Genomic DNA, 17,152 nt, shown 5'->3' on the forward strand with positions numbered 1-17,152 from the left:
ATTCTAAAAGTTACCCTTGACATTATAGAAATTGTCCCTCATCTTGATGGAGTTTTGTTTCCTCGACTACCTTTACCTTTAAACCAAAATTATATGTAATATTGTTCTTATTGTTTCATTTTTTTTCAAGATACAATTTTTTCACACATTTTCAATACTATTATCATAGAAACTTCACTTAAGTTTTACCTCAGTGGTCGTGGAAATTGTGTATTTTGTAGACAATAGTATTGATTATAAAAGTTTAAGTATAAATGGGTTTATGAAGTCCTTTTGGGATTTGCAAATGATATTAGTGGGATGCTTAAGTAGTTTTACTACAAAACGTTCCAAGAGATTTTGTTCTTTTTAGTTGGTCCAAAGATAAAGAGATCTTGCTTGTTTTTTTGTTATGGGAAGAGATCATGTTCTTATATTATACCCTAGCTTTCACGCCCTATTTCCTTTTTGGATTACCTCGACATAATAGGTGTATGATTTTTGTATCTAGATTTGTTGAAGAGGCAAAAGAAACGTTTATTAAACATAAACAAAGGCAATATCACAAAAAGAATGGACAACTATCTGTTTTCTCAAAAACAAAAGAAACGAAATAAAATCGTTAACCTTTTCCTTTTTGTTTAATAAACGTCAATGAATTATGTTAATTTTCGTAGTGACAACTATGGCAGCTTTAAAGACCACCAACATGTGGAATGTGGTATTTTATGCTTTTTTTCGTAGTAGCAACAATGGCCTACTGATCACAACTTTCCTCTATCCTCGTGCAGAATATTGCAATATTGCATATACAATATGTTTGTCCTCAATATATTCTGCAAGAAGAGAATTGCAGTAAGAACATATAAATGTAATACAAACAATTGTCTTGTTTTGCAAAGTACTACTTTTATAATTTTCCTGTAAAAAAAAGGTACTACTATAATTTGTATGAAAAATTCTGAATTCTTTTATTATATAACAGTATTTATGTCAATTAGTTTCATGGACCGCCCTTCCATTCAAAATATATAGTCTTGTATACAAATAGAGATAGAGATGCATCAATTTCTATTTAAAAAGAAAAAGGAAAAAAACCTACTCTTACACCATTTGATTTTGGAGTTCGATTTCACAAATTTCGGGTTGATCATCACAAATTCACAATGCATTTCAAGGAATTCCTGTCACGTTACATTGCCCCTCATGTCCGTCACCACATCACCTCTGGCTGTCCTCATCATCTTCTGAGATCAAATGAACACTAACTTGCTCGGCTGGTGCTGCACAAACAGAGAAATGGAGAGGGAGTGATCAGAGAGGAACAAATGGGGAGACAGGTGGGAAAGAAATTAACAGGCCAAAGTTAACATGGGACACATGTGAACAAGCAAAAGATGTAATATTTTTGGTAGTGTCTATATCAATCATTTGTTTAACAGTAAAAACAATAGAAGTTAACACTAGTAACGGTACCATTTCATTCTTGTTCAATATAGAGTAGAAGGAAAAAAGAAAAAGAAAAAAAAATTGGTAACCAACTGGAGAATGACATTGTAGATGAATTAAATAAATATCTCCACCACTTGATATCCTCTCCATTATACTATTCTAATTTGTATACTTATTAGCTAATTCTCTTGAATCAAAATCTTCCAAAGCTCTGCTTTATTGGATTCAGTTGAACCCTCATATGAATTTCAGATAAAGCTGCAAACTATTGAGTGGATTGATGGCACTTGAATTATGTATGCATTCATGCTCTTGGTTACTACACAGTTCAAAACTTCTATGATCCATTTCAAAAATTCCCATTATTGCTGAATTCTTGCGTTTGACATATTTTAGCAGCCTTGTATGAACAAACTGTAAAATGTCTACGTGCAAGTTGCAGATAAATATTCATACTAGAGCTTTCATCATTTGGGCGTGAGTCATGACCCTTGCTTTTGCCATTTAATAGCTGGCTTCTTCCTATAGCTGGAAAATTCAATCTAGTTCCGAAGACACCACTCTCCTGATACTTCTTGAGCCTGCTAGGTGATTGAGGTCTCAGGCTGCACAATGGGCACTGTTTCCTGAAGTATTCATAGCATTTGAGTAATGTCAATGCACAGTTTATTGGGATACCCATACATTGCACATGTCGATCATATTAGTGATTAACTTTCATCTGGGGTTTTAGTTTCCCATCAATAATATAAAAATCTGAAATATATCATATTTTACTTCCAATTTCACATTACCCAGCCAGAAGAGATAGAAGCATAAGTTTTAAACTTAAATGAAATTAATATATTTATGTAAAGAAGTTCGGTGTCTCAAATACAACCTTTTCAAATTTATGAACCAAATTGAAGTTTCTAAATAGTGAAAGGCCTAGAAAAATTAAATTAGAGAAAAATACCATATAGAATGCTTGGTTTCTTGATAACCTTATGGACGGTCGAATTTTCATCAGGATGGCACTCAATTCTTGATTGCTATTGCTTGCCCATTTCTAATGGGCTCAATTTAAATATCAAATTACTTAAAAGAAAAGCAGATCTAACAAATGTTTATTTTATTCAGTTTTCAATATGTTTGCAAATAATTTGATTGCTCTTCCATGATCAATAACATAAGAATAGTAGAATAGTAAACTAAGTCAACAAGCATATTAAAACAACATACCTGAAGTATTCCTACAACACCAATCTTGTCTGCATCTACTGTAGTTTTGGAATGAACTTCAGTACCTTCTCCAACTCATGCTTTTGGTGTAGTTGCCCACACTCACCAATGCGTTGATGGCTCCCAAGGCGTGATTAATTTGCCCACATTTGCTGAATTATATCTGTGTATGACACAATTCCATGACTTCTACATATATTCATTCCTGAAGTTAGGAAAAGATGACTATTATTATTATTATAATGAAATAAAATTAAAATAACAATCTATTTCACACAATCTCCATGATCATTAAATTTAAGGTAAATAAAACATGGTAAATAAGATTGTTTTGCTTTCTGTGTTGAAAAAGTAAAACTTGTTTTTAAGAGTCCCACATTGGATTGGATAAGATCTGAAAATGTGTTTATAAGTGGGAGGCATCTATCACCCTACAAGCGGTTTTATAGGGATTGAGTTAGTTCAAACTCAAATTCTAATATGATATCAAATCCTATCCAAGATCCATAGAACCACCCGCTATCTGGTCACTTAGGTCACACTCTAGATGTTCAGAATGAGAGGAGTGTTTAAGAGTCCTAAACTAGATGAGATAAGGCCTGAAAAAGAGCTTATAAGCGGGAGACATCTGTCACTCTACAAACCAGTTTTATAGGGGTTGAGTTAGGCCAAACTTAAATTCTAAGACTTGGTAAAATTAGTCACTCAGAAATCTTTAAATGCAGAAACACTCAGAATTTTATATAAATTTTTAAGATGGAGTCTAAATGAATTTTGTACGCTGAAAAACTCTGTTAAATAATTTCCCAATTTTTTTCCCCTCAAAACAAGGAAATCAAAGAGACATCCCAACTTTATTCAGTTTCTCATATGATGAAAGATTACAGTAACTGAGCAATAAGTTTCATACTAGTAATTTCCTATCAAAGACTATTAATATGGGAAATCAACAACTTCATATTTATTTGCGGTTTTTCAGTAACATAACAAGGAATAAATCAGTCACAAAGACTTAATTTCCCCGTGATATTTGTTAGAATTATGAAACCAGTGTAGGGCATTCACCTTATACCTTAAGAATCTTTTTTTTTTTTTTTTTTGAAACATTATGCCTTAAAATTCTAGGGGATTTGGTCTTTTTCCTAAATGAATGCAACCACAACAAACTTCAACTGAAAGCTGAAACCATGCTTAATCAATCTTACAGCCTCTCAGTGAGTCATACAGTCTCAGCAACACAATAAAAGTAGTTTGTGGGCAGGCACAAGGAAGATTTGATATCAGACACTTTTCTATTGTATATGGATTTAATTTACTTACATAACATTCTTCTTTGCCTGAACTTTAGCAGATTCAATCACACTTCAGAGTTCAGACCGATGATGGTCCCGAGGCCTCAAAATCTCAGAAGCAAACTATGCTTCCACTGCATCCCTCTAAAAGGATAGCTGCTCTTACCCTTCATGAAGAAATAAACATAAAAGCACTCCAGACTGGTAGCAATATCTAATGATATTCCCCTTAGAAAAAGGTAACCAATCTTTCCTTTGTTTCTTACAGTTTATGCCACTGCTACATATTATGTAACCACTTGTTTGGTGCAATGCTCAAGTAGCGAATGAGTGCCTACTTATTGATCTCATGATTACACAAAACCTTGGAAAACGTCCAGGATTATAAAAAGATTAAAAAAATCAAGTTCACAAAGCAACATATTGACTTTCAATCAGCTTTAAACAATTCTCATTCTCTATGCTACGAGGTCTATTTCTTGAAAAATGGTCAAATGTAATGTACATTAGGAAATCCAAAAAGAGGCTCTTTTCATATGTTCCTCTCACAAGTTCAACCTCATTCTGCACCAAATGATTAGCTCTGTCCAGTATTATGTAGGAGATTTCATCAAAATCAAAGCAAATATCTCTCAACTTTTGGCCCCATAGTAAGGCCCTTTCTGGCATTCCTTGCTTGCAAAAGTGAGACAACAATATATTGGTCGTAATCACATTTGGAATAAAACCCATCTTAATTAATTTTGCAGTAACAATCATAGCACGATCCAAAATATCACTACAAATACCACCCATCACAGTGTTGTATGTCACTGTGTTTGGGACAATACCAGCAGAGACAAGCTCATCCAAAATGGCAATTGCTCGATTCATTTTTCGAACACTGCAGTAACCATGCATGCGTATATTATAGGTTGTGATATCTGGGTACAGCCCATATGGGTACATTTTATTAACAATATCATCTGCACGAACCATGTCAAATGCCTTACAGTATCCACCAACTAGTATGTTAAATGTGAATATATCAGGCATCAAACCAATCCGGTGCATATCAAGAAATGCATCAATTGCAGATTTCATGTTTCCTTGTCTACAAAATCTATCTATGATGATATTGAAGGTAAAGGTGTCAGGAAGAAGGCCTCTTAGCCTCATCTCTTTCTCCACCTTTAATGCTTGAGCCATCCTCCCCAAGTTGCAAAACCCGCCAATCAAAGAATTATAGGCAAAATTATTAGGAACAAAACCTATAGATAACATTTCCAAGAACACTTCATACGCCTCGTCAACATTACCTGCTTTTGAAAGTCCATCTATTAAGGCTGAAAAGGCAACAACATCTGGATAGATACCTCTTTCTTTCATTTCTTTCCACATAAATCGAGCACCATCCATATCATTCATCTTGAAATACCCATCAAAAAGCAGAGTGTAAGCCACTTTTTTTATGAGAAACCCCTTCTCTGACATTCTATGCAAAAGTGCCCTAGCTTCTTGCAACTTCCCTTTCCTACACAAACCCATAAGCAAAGAATTACATGTGGACGCTGAAGGAGTGAAACCACATTTCACCATAATATGATAGATTTCAAAAGCTTTGTCTTCTAAACCTTCCCTGCTATAGGCTGCTATTAATGAGTTAAAGGCAGCCACGCTAAAAGTTAGTCCCATTGCAAGTGAATCCTTTAATAATTTAATAGCCTGATCCAGTCTGCCAGCCCAACAATGCCACGATACCGTCATATCGTAAAGCGAACAATCCTGAAAAAATCCCATTTCTGTTAAATCTGTTAACAATTTGGTCCAATCCTCTTGCCTCCCATATTTATAATGCCCTCCGACAAAAATGTTGAAAGTCACACAATCTGGCGGAACCCCTTTAATCCTCATTTCTTTATAAAGCAAGCTAGCTCGACCAATATCCCTCGCTTTCACATACCCATCCATCATCGTGTTATATATTGCAGTATTCGGAACAACCCCCAAAGCTAAAACTCTATCAAACAACTTCCTCGCCTCAACCACATTCCCTTCCCTACAAAGCGAATGCAAAATGGTATTAAACGTGGAAACACTCGGCTCACAACCTCGCTTCATCATCAAACGCAACCAACCAACTGCAACCGAAGTATTCCCCCCAACACAACAACCATTAATAATAACATTATACGTAAAAACATCGGGTTCACAGCCAAATTTACCCATCAAATGAAACAAACTCTCGCCTATAACAACCTTCCCCCGTCTACAAAACCCACAAATCATCGTATTAAAAGTGATACTACTCGGAGCTGGCCCTTTTCGAATCATATCTTTAAACAAGCTCCATATAGTACCATAATCACCAACCCTAAACAACAATTTAAAAAGAATGGTCATTGCAGTAACACTAGGCCTAACACCAACATCTCTCATTCTATTCAAAATATCCAAAGCCTCTAAACTCATACCTACATTCAAAAAACCTCTCATTAGCGTATTCAAAACAGAAAAATCAGATTCGTAATAATCATGATTCCTCCACATAAATTCTACAATCTCTTTGGTTCTAACGGATTCAATTGTACCAAAAATCCAGGAAATTAGATCTTGTGCATGGAGTTGAAGATTAAGGGATGCGAGGACGTGTGCTGAAATGCAACAGGAATGGAGAAATTGATTGGAATGGGAATGGAGGAAGGTGAGTTTGAAGAAAGCGAAAGCGGTTTCTCGGGTTTGAAGAAGGTTGAGGATGTGAACGAGGAAGAGAGGGGAGAAACGAAGGGAGAACGATTTGAAGAGGAAGGTTTGGTGGGTTTTGATAATGGTGGGTAATTGGACGGTGAGGATTCGGCGTTCCAGGGGGGTGAGTGTGTTGAGATTGGAGGTTCGGCTAGGTATGAATTGAGTTAAATAATCGGAGTGAAATGGCGAGGAAGAAGAAGAAGTTGAATAGGGGGTGTGAAAATGGTAATGGGGGTGTATCCTGAATCTGGATTTGAGAAAGAAGAGAGGAGACTTGGATGACATTCGGAGCGGAGCACACAAAAGTGCTCTCGCGTTTTGAACTGGAAGTGAAGTGAAGTGATTATGGAAGCGGAGAGAGATGTTAGATACATTCAGTTTCACAATGACAGCTTACGGTGGCAACATGGGTTCATATATGCAGTATGATTAATAATGGAGAATTGCTTTTCCCACATTCCATAAGGTTGTGCCACACGAGTAAATGATATTTTTACCCTGCGGCAGTTAACTACCGAAGTTTGGAACCGGCTGCTGCCGACGAAAAAAAAACCTCGACACTTTACTGCCGAGGAACTCATCAATTTTTTTTTTCCTTTTTCCTGATATTGTAGGAACTCATCAATTTTATTGTGCTGATATTGCTTTCATTCCTGATATTCCTGGAAAGACGCTGCCCTTGATTTACCATCAAAACCTGAGAAGATTGCCATTGTTGGTGGAGGTTACATTGCCTTGGAGTTTGCTGGTATCTTTAATGGTTTGAAAAGTGATGTTGGAAGTACCTTTGTTATAAAAAAGGAAACAAAAAAAAATTGATGAGTTCCTCGCCACTAAAGTGCCGAGGTTTTTTTTTTTTTTTTCACTTTTTTCGTCGGCAGTTAACTGCCGAAGGAGCTTCGGTAGTTAACTGCAGCCGGTTCCAAATTTCGGTAGTGAACTGCCGCAGGGGCAAAAACGTCATTTACTCGTGTGGCACAGCCTTATGTAATGTGGAAACAGCAATTCTCTTAATAATGTGAAGAAAAAACAACATTTGCAACTATATATGTTGATAAAAAATAAGATAAAAAAAATAGGGTTAAATATGTTTTTGGTCCCTATAAAATTGGGTTGAGGCACACAAGTAAAATACGATTTTGCCCCCTCGGCAGTTACTGCCGAGGAAAACTTCGGTAGTTAACTACCGAGAATTATGTTTCATCAGATGATAGATGAAATAGCCACCTGATCCCCCTACACACTATTTCATCATCAACTTCCATACCACTTTGATCCAAAAAAAATTCATCAAGTTTTGCTCCAAAATCATTCAAGCATCAAGCATAGGAGGTATCAACACACTTTTGACGTAAAAAAAAATAGGTATTGAGCATTTAAGGTACCGAGGAATACTTATGAAAAAATTTCACAACGAAAAAGCGGCAACTACGACCATTTTTTCTAAAAAAAATTCGTTTGTTTTTTGTTTTTTTTTTTGTTTTAATTCATTATGGCATTGATGTTTATGCATTAGTTAGTTGTTAATTCATATTTTTGTGTTGTTTAATTATAGTAATGGTAGAGAACATGGAAGATGTTCTGGGAGAGACAAAACTAAATTTTGTCAAATTTTTGGAGATGTCAAACCGTCTAAGGTTGAACCGAAACCAAACATTGATGGAGCTTCCGTCCATGTTGAAGTTTTAAAATATGTTGGCTCCGGTGTCCTCCCACATCAAGCCCACGAGAATTACAGGTAAAAACTGACCGAAAAATGGCTTGAAAATGCTTTAGAATTATGCAGAACTCACTGTATGTATAATTGTTTTCCTCGGCAGTTAACTGCAACCGGTTTCGAATTCCTCGGCATTTAACTGCCGAGGGGGCAAAAGCGTATTTTACTCGTGTGACACAGCCTTATGCAATGTGTCAACAACAATTTTCCAATTTTATAGGGACCAAAAGCATATTTAACCCAAAAAAGTATTTCCAAGCATATATTTTGATTAAGAACAAATATTTATAAGTATATATTTTGTTTTTATTTTAAAAAATAAATATATTATTTTACTTTAAATCCTCATCATTTATAATTATAATCCTATATTTTTTTAAGAGTAATGATATATGTACAACCATTTGGTATAACTTTGATGACAACTTTTATTTGTTCTCTTTTCATTAGTACAAAACAATAGAGAGAATAAGAATATAATGTGAGTATGAGAGAGAAAGTTGTCAAAAAATTTAAATAAAGTGGTTGTACAAATATTATCTCTTTTTTTAATAATATAAATTTAACTTACAAAAGAGAAAAATAACTTATATATCCTCACTAACTCACACTACTCGCACATACAACACATAAAAAAACACTCATCTTATCTCACTAATAACTCACCATTCTCATGATCAAGTTGTCCATGAACAATATCACTCATAAATACACGGAATACACCAGTAAATTCATAACCGATAAATTATTCAAACCACAACTATTGCATGCAGCTATTACAAGAATTGCACGTAATTTCTCTTTTTCTTTAGTTGTTATTTCCTTCTCTTCATGTGTATCATCTCATCACTTCCTCTTCCATATATTAGAGTTGTTGTTTGTTGATTCTGATTTTTTATTTATTTTTCCAAGGCAACACATTTGATGCATCCACATAATATTGGATGGGAAAGTTCAACAACTTCTTTATTCATTCTTATTGCATGTTATAGTTTGTCTAATTCCAAGGCAACACATTTGATGCATCCGCACAATATTAGATGGGAAAGTTCAACAACTTCTTTATTCATTCTTATTGCATGTTATTAGTTTATCTAATAATATGTCAAAAATAATAAAAAGAAGTAAATATTTGATTTTTATTTTGCAATGTTTGATACAATCTTAGTCATCTTTTTCTTCTTGAGGATTTCATTTTCATTTTTTCATATTCCTTTTGATTTGATTTTAATCTGTTTGATACAATCTTTAATTTTACTCTTTTGCATAATTATGAAACACTTTTTTCAATTGTTTTTTTTTTTCCTATCTATACATTAATTATGATGAGATTTTACAAATGTGTCATTTTTCTAAAGCAAAAAAAAAAAAAAAAAAAAAACTAGGGATGCCGGGGAAGGCAAACCATCCAATTATATTGACATCCTACAAGTTCAACAATAACTTTTCCCTTTCTTACTCTCATTTTATTAATTAAATTAAAAAACATTTATAGTTATAAATTATAATCATATAGCTACACGGCTTCCACAACTCTATTTTTATAATCCTACAAAGTTCTACGGCAATTTTTTCCCTTCAAAGCTCTCAGTTTATTATTAAATTAATAACAATCATTTATTACTATAATCTTATAACTATCCACCCACCCGCCACAACTCTATTTCCCACTTTTTATTAATTAAATGAAACATATAAATTAAAATTAGGAATTAAATTAAGAAAATAGAAAGAAAAAAATAATGAAGAGAAAGCAGTTCAATTTCCCACGTTTTTTGTTTTGTTTTATCCGACAAATTCTTCTATAAATAGAAAATTATTTGGCTTGATGTACTATTTAGTTGTATGTGTCATTTTTTTCATTAAAGTTATGATATATTAAAAGATTATTATAATTTATGATTTACTATGCGATACAAATAGTATATTCTTATTTCCTCGTAAGATATAAACTATTAAAATGTTGCATATTTTTTATTAGAAAATTTTCTTATTCATGTCAATAACTATTCAAACGAGCACTACAAATTTCTATGATTTACCTTCTACAATTGGAAAGTTTTATTTTTATTATCTTTTCACTTGAGAGTGTGATAGACATTACATATCAATATATTGTATAATGATTTTTCAAACTACAGTAATTACCAATAATAATTCAATAAAACTTACCCGTGCGACGTCTATTGTGTATATATATTGGAAGTTATGAAGCACTAATAGAGTGGTCATTCCAATAAAAGTATGATTATCTATTGTGTATATATTTCGACTAAGTTAAGTTCATCGAGACTATTTTGATTATGTTTTAATTATGTCTATCATAGTTTCTTTGCAATATTCATTTTTTTTTAAATCTAACGAGATTTTCAAGTATTGTGAATAGTTGGTTAAAGTATGATTGGTTGAAAAGGGAGAGATTATTAAAAGTTTAGATTAATTACAGTTTAGTAACCCACTTAGGTTGGCCTAATGATAATTGGATTGGGACTTGGGAGTGTGCTCCTCCTTGAGGTGTTCGGTTTTCTCTAGTGCTAATTTGAGTGGGCTAATTTAGTTTCTTAAAAAAAATAATAAATTTAGTCGCTCAAAAAATTTGTTATGGTCTGGCCACCGATAACTTATTTCGACTGAGCTCAATTCAACATCAAGAGGACAATTTTATATCTAGTGTCTTGTTTTAGCACATTCCATAAAAATGAATGATGGTCGTTTAATGCATGTTTTAAATTTAATCCACACGATGTAAGGAAAGAATTGTATGATGCATGTTTTAAATTTAATCAGCACGAATTCACGAGAGTATTGTATTGTATGCACTATCAAAAATCAATCAATAAGTTGTATATCTTACTGTTTAAGTTGCGTTAGTCGTTCACACTATCCTTTTATTCTTTACTTAGGCTTACATCAAATTTAGTTTTTTATTCATGTTAAATTCAAATATCCCAACAACATATAAATGATGCAAAGTGTAGAAATTTCTTCTTGTTGGTTTGTTAGATTAATTATAAATCCAATGAAAGCAATCAAATGGTTTCACGGTCCGCACTTATAAAAATGCTCACGAACACTTTTTAAGGATCCCAAATTTAGAAAATATTCTATAAAAAAAGCCAAATATTGCAAATTCCAATATATTGATTACACATATTTTCATAAAAACTTATTATTACAGGTGCTTAAAGAGGAGTGCCCTAGGGGACACTCGTTAACATTTCCCATAAAAATATAATCGAAGCAAATTCCAGTAAAAAATTCAAAATGGCTTCCCTCCTAAAGTTAGTACTACAATTAGAGTCTACAGTCAAAAAACTAAAATGTAGATATAGTAAACAAAACAAATTACAATCTCTTCCTTCTTCTCTCTCTCTCTTGAAGATTAAAAAAAATCGACCTGGATATAATCCCGATACTTGACAAAATGCTTCAGATGATCAAGTCCTCAGTGAACTACCAAACCTTGGGCTGCCTGGGACCCATCTTCTGATACTTTGTTGGCTTGAATGGTACTGATCACATTTGAAATATTTTCCTATAAATAGAACAAAAATAAACAAATAATAATAAGTAACTCAGTTGAAACAATGGAATTTCAATCTGACTGAACACAGTATCAAACTGTTATTAAGTGCACAGGAACTATCATCATCTAGAACATGTCCTCTAATAATGTTGTGAAAAATACTGCAAAAGAGAAAACAACCAAAAATGTATACACTTCGAATCAGCAGTATAAAAAGTGTTTACAACAGTCAACAGGCATAAAAATCGCATTCAGGAATGGTTTCAGAGCTAAGTAATTAGCTTCTGAATATATTCAAGTTTACAGGGTTTTAAAATCTAATTTAATTTAACTGTTATACATGTGGTAAAATTTATTTTCGAAAATACCTGTATTATAGGGATCGCATCACTAAACATTTCTATGCATAAAACATCAAATTTATAATTCCGGAAATTATAGATGAGAAATGATTTACCCTCCAAGTCACTAGCTTTGTTCTCAGTGTTTGCCATTGATGCTGACCAAAAACCCGATCGGTGTGATGACTGCACATATCAACACTTGCATTAAACTGTGTATAATACTTTAAAACTAGAAGCGAATTTACGAAGAAAAAAATAGCTACAGCCATAAGGTGCATGTCTACATGCCCTATAGCCAGAATAAAGGCTAGAAATTGAGATGCAACATACCTAACAAGGACAACTTGATTCATTTGGTCCATCTTACAGTCAATTAACTTTGCAGTTATTGCTTTAAACACCAATAGTTCAACTTCATCATCATTGATCTGAAAGGGAGTTGCAACGTTTGAATTATGCTAGAAATATGCAAATACAAAACATAGAGTAAAATGAAATTTACCTGAAGTGTGTCCCTAATAAGTTCATAAGGAATTTGGCCAGATCCATCAGAGCTGAGATCAACCAATGACATCAATCGCATTTTTGCAATGCATTCTTCATGCACAAGGCCTAAACAACATTATTTCATCAAAACATTTAGGTAGAAACACAGCGGAAGAGAGCTCTGCAAATATAGCTAATGATAACCAATTGTGCATGAACAGTATTTACCATAGTCATTCAATAAGGTGGAATTTGCAGTGTGATACTCTAAGTATACATCAAGCCTCTGAGTAAGAAAAATCTTGAGAAGCTGATATAACAGAGCATATTTGGCATCATTCTCCAGTTGCCCAACAGCAGGCATGTCCAGTAAATCACACTACAACATGAAAATCAAAATACAAATTTATGAATGCTCTAGAGAATATTCAACGCTGCAAGACAAAAATTATATACAATAGCAGACTTCGCCATCTAAGCAAGAGTCTAACTCGAGATGTTCCACAGAATCTGAATAATACTAATATTAAATATCGTTCATTAAAAAAAAAATACATTATTTAGATATTTGATTTATAACATATTTTCCCACTTGCTGATTGTAAAGATTAAGATAAACACAAATGATAATTCACAAATGTTGCAATTATGAACATTTCTCAATATTTGCTTTATCCCGAGTCATAAATAAGGCAGCAAGGTATGCAATGCAACGCACTATTATGATTACTAGCGAGGTCATAGCTTCATGGCACATAATGGACCATTCCTAGTCTCTCTTATGGCCTCACTCTAGGCATCAAAGAAAACGCAAATAAAGCACACTGCTTTCAATGTTCTCGCGAAGTTGAGTCACAAAAAGAAAGAGGTTGAAGTCGCAGAGACAGAGAAACCAGAAAGAGAAGAGGCTGCAACGGAGAGAATTGGAAAAGATGTGTCGCAAAGGAGAGACGCGACAGGGAGAAGGGGCTGTCTGAGAATTGTAATCATTGAAAATGATTTTGCAACTTGGATGTTGCAAGCCAAAAACACACACACACACAAAAAATAGAGAGAATTCTCTGATTTTAAATTTTCACAGCGATTCCACTGGTTCGGAATCTCTCAGCAAAAAAATCATAAAAATGGCAATTCCAAAGTATATAAAACACAAGTTTAACTGCCTTGCCTATAAGAGAAAAATGGACACTACAAGATGATACACAGTCCAAAAGGCAAACAAAAATTCTAAACTAAGTTGCAGATAACAACATAAAAGTGGCCTTATCACCTTTTGAGAAGATATTATGTTTTCCAGCTGCGACTAATAACTATGATTGAATGTAGGGGACGGAAACAATAATTTCATGCAATAGTTTAAACCTCATTATTACACAAGTTACCTGAAATACGTCAGGTGCCTTGACAAAATCAACAATTGCACGCACAGCTTCCTCCTTGGCTTCACTCAAAACATGCGCCTCTTCTCCAGAAAAAGTAGCAAGATAATTGGTGAGGAACTTAAAAGAATCCTTTGACATGCTGAGATAAAAAAAAAAAAGAACAGTAATTAATATTTTTTTACTACGAAGAACAGAGATTGAGGTGTGGATATATGATTACTGACCGAATGGGTAGTGAGACTGATGACAATAAACTTATGTTATATTCTAATTCCTACTCCAAAGAGAAGTAAAAACAAAATATTCTAAATTAACTGTACAAGGATTGAACTATGTGCTATACCTTTTGTTTTCCTTCAAAACATTAGAGATGGTGAGAAACAGCTCTCTCTGTTCCGGTGTCCCAATTTTCCACTCTTTCAAGAAGCTATCGATCTTTTTGAATGAAGGTATAATGTATTGTGTGACTTTTCCATCAACAGCCAAATTCAATGCCTTCATGTAGACATAAAACTGGCAGTATGGAGTCTCCAAAAGATTATAAAAATTGATCAAACTGCAAAGAAAGAAGATTTATTAATAAAATAAGTAGTCACAGTGGCAAGCATTTTCAAAATTTCAAAACCAAGTAGGATGTAATATTACATTTTCAATCGCACCGCAGGCTTTTCATTTGGCTGCTGAACTAATTTTGCAGTTATAACTTTCACAATCTCCATGACTTCATCTGGATTCTCAGTCTTCGTAACAAGATTGCAGATAATAGTGAAGATGGACTCTACATCTGGTATAACAAATAACAGACATTGTAAACACAGTCACAGTCTGCCCAAAAATTCATCACTCATAATATCATGCCAATGAATTATCTGTGAAACATCAAATTGGGTTCCTCACTGGAAACTGAAAAACGCTCTACAGAATAAAAGCCACAGATACAACATCATTAAGCAGTAAAACAACTGAGGAAATATCACACAGCATGTTATCACAAATGCTAAATTTAACCGACCTATCATAACTGGATAATAAATTATGGCTAAAATCAGATGATCATAAGACATGTTTACTTTACACCAATTTACTATGGCAAAGTAGTACATGTATCAAGCAAAAAGAGCATCCTACCTTTTTCAGAAACTTTTGAGAAAATCAATTCAGCAGAAGTAATCATCAATGATGCCAGCTCCAACCACTTTCCCATAGCAATGAATTCTTCACCCTCCAAGCAAAGTCTGCTAACTTGAGGCTCAGCAACCTAACAAACCAAGATAATACTAATAAATTCACAAATGACAAAGCAAAAACATAATCATCCGCTCACAAATACCATCAATTCATGATAAATGGTTCTACATAGCATACATACAAAAACTACTCTAACATGTGCTTGGTTTCCTTCAGCTTTTTCCATGCCCTCTCTAGCATCAACGGCCAAAAAAATTTAAAGCCCGTTCCAAAAAATTCCAACCCAACCACTGTTGCATCATTCCTCACTTCTGTCATCCAACCTTGAATTGAGTCTATCAACAACAACCAAGTCTTGTCCTACTAAGTGGGGTCAGCTATATTGATCAAACGATGCAACAATGCTTTATCATATACCATATTCCTGTCCAACTCATTAATCTCTGAATCTTTGTTAATAGTCTCTCTTATAATTTTCTAGGTGTTTTTTTGCCTCTAGTGATTTGACTAACCTCCGTGTTAAGTACTCTCCTTCCTACATAATCCACGGGTCCTCTCTTTATATGCCGAAACAACCTAAGCTCAGTTCCCACCATCTAGTCTTACTATAGGTACTACTCGAACTCTCTCTATAATGTTGTCATTTCTAATCCTATCCTATCACTTCAATTCTTAACACACATTCAGCGAAAATACAAAAGAAGTGTCATTTCTTTCTAATCCTGAGTCTTACCACACATTCAGCAGAAATACAAAAGAAAGATAGAAAAAAAATACTAATCTAAAATTTGATCTGTTTCCTCAACTTTCACATTCCCTAAGCCACAAACAACACAGCATCATTTCACCATATCACAAACACAATTTTCATTTCCAGTCATACACAACTCAAATTGATTACAGACCCATTGAATCTAACACATTTTCCAATTTCACTTTTATACAACACATTGAACACAGACACATTCAATATAACCCCAAAACCAGCCAAATCCCCAAAATCACGAAACTTACGTTACCTCGGGACCAGCATCAGCCCAGGCAAGCTCGGAGGCGAATCGGACGACGGAAAGAGCAGCGTCTTCTTCAGAAGTAGGAACCACCGTGGTCATGGTTGTTTGTGCGGCGATGCACTTGCAAGTGCTCTCGCTAATGTCTGATTATTGATTCTGAAACTGTAACTGGAACTGTGGCAGTGAAGTGATGGTGGAAGCTCTTGATTGTTAAGTTAATGTCATTTTCTTATTATAAACTCCCTCCGTCCCATAAGCTTTTACTCATTTCACATTTGTTAAGAAAGAAATGTATAAATGAGCGAGAAAGAAAAATGGTTTTAAATGCCTTTATTAATTATTGATGCATTATCATAAATGTAAAATATAATAGTATATCGAATTGGGACGGGTGAAAGTAGTATTAATAATTGAGAAAAAGTAATTAAAATTATATTGAAAAGTGAAATAAGTCAATTTTTTTTGAGATGATATTTTTTGGTAAATGGATCAGTTATTATGGGACGGAGGGAATACCCTTTAATACTTTTTATCTTTTTAAAATTCTTTTAATTTTGATATTTTTTATACATTGATAAGAATAATTTTGTAAAATAACTAAATATTAACAATATCCCATTAATCAATAGGCACATGAGACAAACTCGGGTAGCACTTGAGGTGACATTAGTAATATTGACCAACTACAATATCACAAGTGTATAAAATGACTAAAATTTTGTGAAAGAGAGAAAGAAATAAGTCATTTGTGATATTGTTGTTGGTCAATATCACAAACCACAATATCACATAACTGCTTTCCGACAAAAACATATTAGACTAGTA

The 17,152-nt window shown here is 33.8% G+C and overlaps 2 protein-coding genes across 6 annotated transcripts; both read right to left on the bottom strand.

Annotated features, from left to right (window-relative positions):
* Positions 1-590: 590 nt before the first annotated feature.
* Positions 591-7,177, bottom strand: LOC25499013 (pentatricopeptide repeat-containing protein At1g09900). 4 transcript variants are annotated; one of them, XM_024771194.2, is made up of 5 exons: positions 3,973-7,177; positions 2,653-2,857; positions 1,888-2,057; positions 1,082-1,262; positions 591-815 (listed from the first exon to the last, which is right to left on the bottom strand). In XM_024771194.2, exon 1 carries the CDS (start codon positions 6,954-6,956, stop codon positions 4,353-4,355), a length of 2,604 nt encoding a protein of 867 aa, XP_024626962.1. In that variant the 5' UTR covers positions 6,957-7,177; the 3' UTR covers positions 591-815; positions 1,082-1,262; positions 1,888-2,057; positions 2,653-2,857; positions 3,973-4,352. The 4 variants fall into 4 exon arrangements, with proteins under 4 accessions (XP_024626962.1, XP_024626965.1, XP_024626959.1 ...); XM_024771197.2 differs by lacking the exon at positions 1,888-2,057; XM_024771191.2 differs by having other exon boundaries at positions 1,082-2,057.
* A 4,347-nt stretch (positions 7,178-11,524) lies between these two features.
* Positions 11,525-16,545, bottom strand: LOC25499014 (eukaryotic translation initiation factor 3 subunit M). Of its 2 annotated transcripts, none has more exons than XM_013594148.3 (10): positions 16,334-16,545; positions 15,255-15,384; positions 14,772-14,910; positions 14,470-14,682; positions 14,127-14,265; positions 12,973-13,123; positions 12,761-12,870; positions 12,589-12,686; positions 12,372-12,441; positions 11,525-11,923 (listed from the first exon to the last, which is right to left on the bottom strand). In XM_013594148.3, exons 1-10 carry the CDS (start codon positions 16,424-16,426, stop codon positions 11,834-11,836), a joined length of 1,233 nt encoding a protein of 410 aa, XP_013449602.2. In that variant the 5' UTR covers positions 16,427-16,545; the 3' UTR covers positions 11,525-11,833. The 2 variants fall into 2 exon arrangements, with proteins under 2 accessions (XP_013449602.2, XP_024625359.2); XM_024769591.2 differs by having other exon boundaries at positions 16,329-16,468.
* Positions 16,546-17,152: the final 607 nt, after the last annotated feature.

This window comes from Medicago truncatula, chromosome 7 (assembly GCF_003473485.1).
Source record: "Medicago truncatula cultivar Jemalong A17 chromosome 7, MtrunA17r5.0-ANR, whole genome shotgun sequence".
Taxonomy (NCBI): Eukaryota; Viridiplantae; Streptophyta; class Magnoliopsida; order Fabales; family Fabaceae; genus Medicago; species Medicago truncatula.

What these genes read in the sequence shown, in the direction of transcription:
- LOC25499013 (XM_024771197.2), bottom strand. Translation starts at nt 6,956, where the DNA reads ATGTCATCCAAGTCTCCTCTCTTCTTTCTCAAATCCAGATTCAGGATA.
- LOC25499014 (XM_013594148.3), bottom strand. Translation starts at nt 16,426, where the DNA reads ATGACCACGGTGGTTCCTACTTCTGAAGAAGACGCTGCTCTTTCCGTC. An exon ending in GGGCTGATGCTGGTCCCGAG is followed by an intron (nt 15,385 to 16,333) that starts GTAACGTAAGTT and finishes TTGGTTTGTTAG; the next exon opens with GTTGCTGAGCCTCAAGTTAG. An exon ending in CTCAAAAGTTTCTGAAAAAG is followed by an intron (nt 14,911 to 15,254) that starts GTAGGATGCTCT and finishes TTGTTATACCAG; the next exon opens with ATGTAGAGTCCATCTTCACT.